General features: G+C 33.0%; 1 protein-coding gene across 1 annotated transcript; it reads right to left on the bottom strand.

Moving 5' to 3' along the window:
• Positions 1-687: 687 nt before the first annotated feature.
• znf706 (zinc finger protein 706) lies at positions 688-7,579 on the bottom strand. The gene is made up of 3 exons (XM_073821996.1): positions 7,409-7,579; positions 6,459-6,594; positions 688-1,539 (listed from the first exon to the last, which is right to left on the bottom strand). The coding sequence occupies exons 1-3, from the start codon at positions 7,549-7,551 to the stop codon at positions 1,444-1,446; spliced, it is 375 nt and encodes a 124-aa protein (XP_073678097.1). The 5' UTR covers positions 7,552-7,579; the 3' UTR covers positions 688-1,443.
• Between the last annotated feature and the right edge of the window lie 3,217 nt (positions 7,580-10,796).

The raw sequence follows: 10,796 nt of genomic DNA on the forward strand, positions 1-10,796 counted from the left end.
TCTCTGCTGTGTGCTCACAAGAGTACCATGGCACATGCATTATTTTTGTTTTCTTTGCACACAAAAAGTATACTCGTAGCTTCATAACATTACGGTTAAACCACTGATGTAACATGGACTATTTTATTTATGTCCTTACTACCTTTCTGGGTCTTGAACGTGTCAGTTGCGTTGCTGTCTATTCAGGGTCAGAAATCTCTCGGATTTCATCAGAAATATCTTAATTTGTGTTACAAAGATGAACGAAGGTCTTACGGGTTTGGAACGACATGAGGGTGAAAAATTAATGACAGAATTTTCATTTCTAGGTGAACTATCCCTTCAAGTTCAAAATTCTCATCTAATATTTATATTTTATTTCAGTTAACAAAACCAATTTCTAATAGCTTTAGTCAGCAAAGGTCAAACATTATGCAAATCATCCTTTATTGAGCTAACATAAAACCAGTTAAAATATCAGTGACATGGCCACAATTTCAGATATGTACTAGGTCAAACAGGCAGAGTCCGGTTCTGTTTGCTTCTGCTGTGATTAATGACCGGCTATGTTGTTGCCAAGGTGATGATGCATAATAACTGCCCTAGAAACATTGTTCTTCTACTGTCAATTCGATTCCCATTCACACATTGAAAGTATATTTAGGTTGAGTTTTTGGACCAGCTGTGTTGAACACATGGCTCACAATGTCTTAAAGTTAAATTTTATTAAAGAGATATATTACATTGGTGTGGAAACCAGGTGGCTTGAGCAGGAATATCAAACATTGAGGCGATATTGTTTGAGATAATTCCGAAGAGAAATAAGAAGATCTGCAGCAACATTAAATTATAAAGAATACAGTAACCTCGGGCACATCCAGTGATTTTACACAAACACATTAGATTCCAGTTTCAGTGTACAGAACATGTTTGTTTTGGACTAAAAGTGATTGGTGGAAAGCTAAATTAATAAATGCAAAAAAAATAAGATTAAAAAAAAAAATCAAAGCCCAGGGTAAACGTCAAGTAGAAGGGGAAACCGCTCCCATATCCATTTGCACTCATCTATGACTTATCTACCAAGCAAAAGCAGACAAATATGTCTGTAACTACCACATTTACGTTACCGATGATCAATTGATGAAATTGGCAATCACTGGTAGTGTTCTAGCGTCTCTCAATCTATTAAATGACACGAGTAAGATGAGAAAAGAAAGCATGTGAGTGCAGGTTGAGGTAATACACTGATCTGATCGCAGCCAAGGCAAGTGCTCTGAAACAGTGTTGAGAGAGGGAAGCTAAACGTCATCAGTCTTTGATCCACGGGATTCATGTCTGCAGTAAAGGGGAAGATGCATGTATAAAACTCAGGTAAGAGCGCTGATCGTGTCCTGCTGAATAAAATTTGAGACCAGGGCTCTTATTGTGACGTTTTATACAATCCACCTCTGGTGTCTGGGCCGTTCATGCCTCCACGCCCTCCAGCTCTGGGGGGAGAGGGCTCTTGGGGTGCTTGCTCTCAAAATGCTGCTTGAAGGTCTTGGGATCTGGCATCTGTGACTGCAAAACAGAGAGGATTCATGGTTTAGTTCAGCACGTTATGGCATTCAAGTCTGACGTCATTCTGGTATGAAACTAACACTTTGCACGAACCAATTCTTTCTTGAAAGATTAGGTGTGAACAAAATTGCAAGTGTATTAGTTTATGCTTTAAACATAGTTAATTTGAGATTTCTGTTATCTTGCATTGGTTATGCTGTCATGCTTGGGGTTGCCCAATGTCAAGAATCTAAATCCACCAATCACAGCTTCTCTTTTTAATGTATACCTTTTTACTTATATATATATATATATATATATATACACAGTACAGACCAAAAGTTTGGACACACCTTTGAACCAAAAGTTTTCTTTATTTTTTTTTAATGACTGAAAATTGTAAGTTCACACTGAAGGCATCAAAACTATGTGGAATTATATATATAACAAAACAGTGTGAAACAACTGAAAATATGTCATATTCTAGGTTCTTCAAAGTAGCCACCTTTTGCTTTGATTACTGCTTTGCACACTCTTGGCATTCATTCTCTTGATGAGCTTCAAGAGGTAGTCACCTGAAATGGTTTTCACTTCACAGGTGTCAGGTTTAATAAGTGGGATTTCTTGCCTTATAAATGGGGTTGGAACCATCAGTTGTGTTGTGCAGAAGTATATTTAGTATATATAGTATATATAGAATTAAATATAATTCCACATGTGTTAATTCATAGTTTTGATGCCTTCAGTGTAAATCTACAATTTTCATAGTCATGAAAATAAAGAAAACTCTTTGAATGAGAAGGTGTCCAAACTTTTGGTTTGTACTGTATACACATTACTTACACTACCAGTCAAAAGTTTTTGAAAAGTAAGATTTTTAATGTTCTTTAAAGAAGTCTCTTCTGCTCACCAAGCCTGCATTTATTTGATCCAAAGTACAGCAAAAACAGTACAACTTTGAAATATTTTTACCATTTAAAATAACTCTTTTCTATTTGAATATATTTTAAAGTACAATTAATTCCTGTGATTTTAAAGCTGAATTTTTAGCACCATTACTCCAGTCACATGATCCTTCAGAAATCATTATAACATTCAGATTTGCTGTTTTAATAAACAAAAAACATTTATTATTATTATTATTATTAATAATATTACCATGTTGAAAACAGCTGAGTAGATTTTTTTCAGGTTTCTTTGTTGAATTGAAAGTTTAGAAGAACAGCATTCATCTGAAATAGAAATCTTTTGTAACATTATAAACATCTTTATCATCACTTTATCAATTTAAAGCATCCTTGCTAAATAAAAGTATTCATTTCTATAATTATATTGACTCCAAGCTTTTGAATGGTAGTGAATAATGTTACAAAAGCTTTTTATTTCAGATAACTACTGATCTTTGGAACTTTCCATTCAAAGAATCCAGAAAGAAATTGTTTTAAATACTGATAATAATAATAAATGTTTCTTGAACATCAAATCAGCATATTAGAATGATTTCTGAAGGATCATGTGACACAAATAGTTATTTTAAATACAAAAAATATTTTACAATTTTACTGCTTTTGCTGTATTTTGGATCAAATAAATAGAAATTATTGAGCACAAAAGAATTATTTTAAAAAACATTAAAAATCTTTAAAAAAAAAACTTTTGACTGGTCGTGTATATAGAGGGAGTTTTAAACAATGCAGTTTGTTCTAAATCAATTCAATTTAAGCTGTAATACAGAAGACATTAGTGTCATTATTCAACAACTGTCCGTGTTGCAAAGTTTATTAATTATGAAGTTAAATTCAGCATTTCTACAGAAGACAACAGAGTGATTATTAGGTTAAAGTCAATTCAGTGGTAATTTAAATCAGTTCAATATCAAGTTAGTGTCATTATTTAACCCAATTCAGTTCAAATTCTGTTCTCATCCAGCTGGTAATATTAGCAAGTATTAGTAAAAATGACTAATTTTAACTGTAAAATAGTGAAAAAATGCTGCGAAAAAAAAAAAAAAAAAAGTCAACAGGCTAACATTAAGATCTATGGAAGCCAGTTTCCGCCACTGAAATTTTTTTTTAAAAAGGTTCTTGTGACTTTATCTTACAACTGACTTTTTTTCTCAGAATTATGTGATATATACTCGCAATTGCGAGTTACAAAGTGAGAATTGTGAGATATAAAGTCGCAATTCTGACTTTGTTCTTCAAACTGTAAGATACAAACTTGCAATTACAAGTTATAAAGTCCAATTTTGAGGGGGGAAGGTGTTATTGACTGATATGTTATTGAGAATTGAGAATTTATATAAAGTCAGAATTGCGAGATATTAAAAAAAAAAAAAAAGAATTGTGAGTTTGTAAGTTGCAATAACGAGTTTATTCTTAGAATTGCGAGTTTATATCTCACAATTATGATAAAAAAGTCTGAATCAAAAATCTGAATTATAAGGCAAAAAAAAAGTCGCAATTTCCTTTTTTTGATTTTTTAATAAGAGGCAGAAAAACAGGAATCCATACGGGGGGAAAACGTAAAAGACCTAACAGGACATTTCATGTAAATTTAACAGTAAAAAAAAAGTTTTTATAAGTAAAAGAGCAAATCAAATCAAGTTTTTTTTTTTTTTAACATTATTTACAGTGAAAAAGTGTAAACTGATGTTCCCAGAATTTCACATTTAATTAATTTTGTTTCAATAATTATATTTCTTAATAGTTTTTGATATCATTGATGCACATTTGAGTTTTATGTTACATCTTCTGGTTTTTATGCATGCATTATGTGCTTTGTGTTTGCGTGAATGACTTCTGTATACTATTATAGGTCAGCTTGTGGAAAAGCTACTTGTGATCAACTGTTTAATTATTCTTCATGTGCTTCCTCTTTTACCACCTGCATTATGGTGGTTGTCAGTTGTCAGTGTGTGTTATTGAATTTAATGGTTTAAATAGCACTTTTCTTGTTTCTAAATTACATCTTTATTCCATAAAATTCACAGGTTATTCTGTAAACATGTTTAAATTTTTATCACATTTTTTACAACATTATTCCAGCAACCACAGCTGCCAGGATTTTTTTGTGAACAACAACAGTGTCTATTTTTTTTCATCCCAGTAGCCTGGTTTCTATTTCAGACATGTGCAAATCTTTTGCGATTGCTTTATAAATGTTGATACAAAAACTACAGCAAAATGACTGTTTTACTTGTTTTTGTGGTTGTTTTTTTGCAACTAAAACAGATTTTTTCCTCTCGCAATAACCTGGTTTTATCAGCTAAAACTTAAGGGTTTATCAATTCTTAAGGTTTTATAAAGCAGAGTGATATTGTATATTGTAAATATAATAAATTATGAAACTAGATGAGGTCAAATAAACATGTTATATAAACAATTACGTGCAATAACTCTGATGCAACATAAAAATTCATTTATCAAACAAGGACAATCCCAATTAAGATCTAGGATTATAGCTAAAATAATTGTGATCAGTTTAATTATTAAAATGCAGCCCTAAAATGCACATATTACAAAGGTGTGGACACATACACCATTGTCTGCCAATTTCCACAGGAAAGCCCAATTATTTCAAAGGAATCCATGCAATGGGGAATTTAAAGAAAGATTTCTCCACACTTGCTTTGATAATAACTTTGGTGTGAACTGTATATAAGTGGTGTTACTCAGTTTCAAATCATTCTGATATTACACTCAAGTCTAATAAGCCAAGTGGCTTCTGTTTCTTTCCAACACTGCTCCAAAATGTCTGTTCTGGGACTATTTAAGTTTGGAGAGCGTGTACGAAAATCACATGAAAATGATTGCTTTAACAGCAGCAACAAATGCATGTGTACAGCCGTTTCTGGTACAGCTATCCACTTACTTAACTTACGTAGGAGGCTCTAAAGTCTCAAAAATACATGAAACTACATAGAGTTACTTAAAGGAGTAGTTCACTTTCAGAACAAAAATTGACAAATAATGTACTCACCCCCTTGTCATCCAAAATGTTCATGTCTTTCTTTCTTCAGTCGTAAGGAAATTATGTTTTTTGAGAAAAAACATTTCAGGATTTCTCTCCATATAATGGACTTCTATGGTGCCCCCGAGTTTGAACTTCCCAAATGCAGTTTAAATGGCTCTAAACAATCACAGCTGAGGAAAAAAGGGTCTTATCTAGCAAAACGATTGGCAATTTTCTAAAAAAAAAAACTTTTTAACCTCAAATGCTCATCTTGTCTAGCTCTGTGTAGACATTAAAAAGTATATAAATTGTAAATGTTTTTAGAAAGTAACCAATCGTTTCACAAGATAAGACCCTTCTTCCTCAGCTGGGATCATTCAGAGCCCTTTGAAGCTGCATTTAAACCTCATTTTGGAAGTTCAAACTCGGGGGCACCATAGAAGTCCATTATATGGAGAGAAAACCTTAAATGTTTTCCTCAAAAAACAATTTCCTTACAACTAAAGAAAGAAAGACATGAACATCTTGGATAGTAGTTTTTTTTAAACATAATTATTTCAGTACTACACTACTGTGGCTCTGTACATATTTCATAACATTTGACCCACTTCACATGTAAAATAGATTGCCAACATCATTTGATGAAGACTTTAAGTTGTTTTATGCCTATGAATCTCATGTGTGGCTCTCACTTACAGGTAATTGGTAGAAGGTGTACTGACAAGTCAGATTTGTTACCTTCACTGAATAACGTTCACAGTCAGAAACAAGTTCCAGCTTGAGAACGTAATTTCCCGACACATTCATTGTCTACACACCCAAAAATAAAATCAGTTTTATATTAACAGCGTGGAAGAAAAACAAGCAAGGAGTTTTGCTCCTTGAGCCGTGTTCAGTAAATTTCCAAAAAGTGTATACAATTAAGCTCAAGAAGCTCTAAGGATGATCTGTTGGGGTAAAAATAACCGTCTATAATTGCCACTGACCCTGCAGACGCCACATGTGAACACCAGAGCCGCTTTCGCCGCGGTCTTCTGGTCGTGGCCTTTGGATTTCTTGGCCTCTGCCTGCTTCTTGGCGTTTTTCTGCTGAGACTGGATTTTCTGGTGTCCACGAGCCATGCTGTTGGACAGATGACAAATTGACGTCAACAACATACAGACACTGAAGAAGCATGAGTCACACAGAATTTACATACCAGCCTATCAAGAACAAACAAGAAACCAGAACAAGAAATCTAAGTGTTTGTGTGCCAGTTATCTAGCAACAAACCAAACTCCACATCATTTATTATGCTAATAAAATTCAGTCTGATAAAACTCCAGCAGGACTATGGCTCCTATTGAGAACATGTGAGGTTTTACTAACACTTAGTGTACACCAAGTTCTGCCTTTGGCTTAGTTGGCTTAAAAACAATGCCAGGCAGCTGATGTTATTGCTTGATACAAACAAATCTCAGTGATCAGAAGACACAAGATGTTCCATATCCAAGCTAAATAGCTTATGGCTATACCAGTATTTATATTTTTAGGCACAGAAAATGTTAGTGCACAATAAGGGCGGGTTTTAAAGTTAAACGTTAGCTGTCAATTTAAGATTCGTTAGCCTATTAGCTCAACCGTTAGCACTGTTTCTTACTACACCATCGATTTCTATCCATAACCTTAAGTTAAAAATACACTCAAGGGCTAAAAACAAAATATATTGTATAGGTACAACATCACATGCTAAAGAGTTCGCGTAGATTAGTGAGGGAGGATACTGGGTTTAGTTAATAACCCCATATGGTTAGCCAGCTAGCATGCTAAGCACACTAACAAAACCAGACCTTTCGACACAGCTACACGCGAAGGCTAATGTATAAAACGCTAATAAATGAGGTTAAAATGCGAATATATGTTCTTTTCTATCTAAAGCTAAATATTTTGTGCATACCTGGCGAACAGACGAGATCCGTTGGCACCTATGAGCTTGTAAAGTGTACTCCTGCACGCTTTTGACAGCTGTGCTCTTCCCAGAGCGACTCTCGTGTAGTTCCTGCAGTGACCACAGCGGCGCTGAGCGCTAGAGAGCGACATGCGCTCTGCACGTTTGCAACAAGAGCAAAGCGTTACCTACATGTGGTTGTTTTAAAGGTGCTCTACGCGATTATTTTGATAACACACATGAACCAGCCCGTTAATCTGTAACGTCAAAAAAGTGGGGGTGGCCTGCCCGTTTTAGCCTATCAGAAACGCTCTCTGGCTGTCAATCTTTTTTTTATGTTGTAGAAGGCCTACAAAACTTTAAAGTTGCTAAGCGGTGTTAACAGCAGATCAGACGTTATATCGAAAACCTTAAAAAAAAAAAATGAATAAAATAAAATTAGAAAAGGAAAATTAAAATTGAATAATCACAGACGAATCTGATTGGTCCGTCCAGAGCAGCGCTGAGAATAACAACACGTTAATAACGCCATCTTGAGTTTGGACAATAAACTACACAAAATAACAACCGAGAAAGCCATTGAATTAATAACACAGATTAAAGAAAATAAAAACGATATTTTTTCACACTTATGGAATATAATATGTGACCCTGGACCACAAAACCAGTCTTAAGTAGCATAGCATAGCATAAAATGATCGTTTTTCTTTCTTTTTTGCCAAAAATCATTAGGATATTAAATAAAGATCACGTTCCATTAAGATATTTTGTGAATTTTCTACCGTAAGCATACCAAAACTTATTTTTATTAGAAATATGCATTGCTTAGAACATTTGGACAACTTTAAAGGCGATTTTTTTCTATATATTTAGGCTAGATTTTTTTTTAGCATCCTCAGATTCCAGTTTATCAAATAGTTGTATCTCAACTAAATACTGTAATATCCTAACAAACCATATATCAATGGAAAGCTTATCAGCTTTCAGATGATGTTTAAATCTCAATTAAAAAAAAAAAAAGATGCTTATGTCTGGTTTTGTGGTCTAGGGTCACATATTTAATTCCATAACTAATTCAAGATGTTTATTCAATATTTATTCTATTTACATGAAATCAATCATTTGTGATCTATTCTGCCACACAATGGAATGAATAATTATTGCACGGTTTATAATTATTGCACTAATAAGAAATCTGCTAAACCCTTTTATAGAAAAGGTTAAATTGAAACATTGATGTAATTTAAAATGTAAACTTTATAAACAGCATCTTGACAAAGAAAAAGCATGCATAAACTATTTTTTTTCATGTTTTATCTGACATGTTTTTGTTTCTGACAAGGATTTTTACAACACAATAAATAAATTACCATTAAATAATATGCGGTTGATTATCTTATTTATATTTAGCCAAAAACAGTGAGAGTGGCCTGCCCTTTTTAGCATTTCAAAAACGCTCTCTGGCTGTCAATCATTTTTTTAATGTTGTAGTAGGCCTACAAAACTTTGAAGTTACTAAGCGGTGTTAACAGCAGATCATACGTTATATTGAAAACCTTAAAAAAATAAAAAATAAAAATAAAATTAGAAAAGGAAAATTAAAATCCAATAATCAAAGACGGCTCTGATTGGTCCGTCCAGACCAGCGCTGAGAAGAACAACACGTTAACAACGCCATCTTGGGTCCGGTCAATAAATTACACAAAATAACAACACCGAGAAAGCCATTGCATTAAAAACACGATCATTTTTCACATTTACAGAATATCATATGTGACCCTGGACCTTAAGTAGCACAGGCATGTTTGTAGCAATAGCCAACAATACATTGCATGGGTCAAAAAAGCTTATCAGCTTTCAGATGATGTATAAATCTCAATTTCAAAAAGTTGATCCTCATGTATGGTTTTGTGGTCTAGGGTCACATTTTTAATTCCATAACTACAATTCTAGCTGCTTATTCCATTATTTATTCTATTTACATGAAATCAATCATTTGTGATCTATTCTGCCACACACTGGAATGAATAATTATCGCACGGTTTATAATTATTGCACTAATAAGAAATCATCTAAAACCTTTTATAGTAAAGGTTAAATTGAAGCAATGATCTAAATAAAATGTAAACTTTATAAACAACATCTTGACGTCTCAAAAATTAGAAACCGTTTAATTCATAACACAAAGAAAAAGCATGCATGAACGTTTTTTTTCATGTTTTATCTGACAGGTTTTTGTTTCTGACAAGGATTTTTACAACACAATAAAATAATTACCTTTAAATCATGTGCGGTTTATTATCTTATTTATGTATTTACTCAAAAAGCAGTGGGAGTGGCCTGCCCTGTTTAGCCTATCAGAAACGCTCTCTGGCTGTCAATCATTTTTATCTTGTAGTACAAAAAGCGGTGTTAACAGCAGACAAGATATAATATTGACAACCTCCTTATTAGAAAAAGAAAAGAAAAGAAAAGAAAAGAACAAAGACTATATAAAAATTAGAAAACAACGCCATCTTGAGTTTGAACAATAAACTACACCAGAACAACACCTAGAAAGCCATAATACACACAAATCGATCATTTTTCCCATTTATATAATCTCATATGTGACCCTGCACCACAAAACCAGTCTTAAGTAGCACGGGTATATTTGTAGCAATAGCTAACAATACATTGTATGGGTCAAAATGATCGTTTTTTCTTTTTTTTGGCCAAAATAAAATGTAAACTTTATGAAGAACATCTTGACATCTCAAAAATTAAAAACAGTTTAGTTTATAAGAGAGAGACATCATGCATGAACATTTATCTGACAAAGTTTTACAATACGATAAACAAATTAACATTATGCGGTTGATTTTCATATTTATGTATTTATTTATTTGTAACAACAATTCTATTAAAAGTTAAAGCACCAACTTAAAGCACAAATAAGCATTTCGTTGCTTTTAACGTGATAATTTAATAAGACTTTCCTCTTTGTAAAGAACTTTTCACACTTGAAGTAGGCTATAATTTTAGACTATACCAGTAGGTGGCAGTATTAATCTTCAAAAACTCTCTCTCGGCTCTGTATAAATTAAATGACAGGTTAATTAAGATAATTTAATTATTAAGAATACTTTAAGGTAGACTGACAAGATAATATTCTTATATTACAGGTATAAGTTAAATATGAATGTTTATGCATTGAATGAGTTCAAAATAAATCGTATTAAATATGAATTTCTTAATTCTGTGAAAAAAGATACATTTAAAAGTCTGTGCTGGTAGTTTTTGCCATGTAGGCTAGTATACGACAAATGGGGTCTAAAGACTTCAAGCATAAACAAGGACACAAATCAATACATGTGTGCAAATCTTTAATGGGATGAAGGCATGTAGATGATGACAG

The sequence above is a fragment of the Garra rufa genome, chromosome 17, assembly GCF_049309525.1.
Source record: "Garra rufa chromosome 17, GarRuf1.0, whole genome shotgun sequence".
Taxonomy (NCBI): Eukaryota; Metazoa; Chordata; class Actinopteri; order Cypriniformes; family Cyprinidae; genus Garra; species Garra rufa.

Coding starts and splice junctions, on each gene's coding strand:
- znf706 (XM_073821996.1), bottom strand. CDS start 7,551: ATGTCGCTCTCTAGCGCTCAGCGCCGCTGTGGTCACTGCAGGAACTAC. Junction 6,595..7,408: donor GGATCTCGTCTGTTCGCCAG/GTATGCACAAAA, acceptor TCTGTCCAACAG/CATGGCTCGTGGACACCAGA. Junction 1,540..6,458: donor TCACATGTGGCGTCTGCAGG/GTCAGTGGCAAT, acceptor TCTGTTTTGCAG/TCACAGATGCCAGATCCCAA.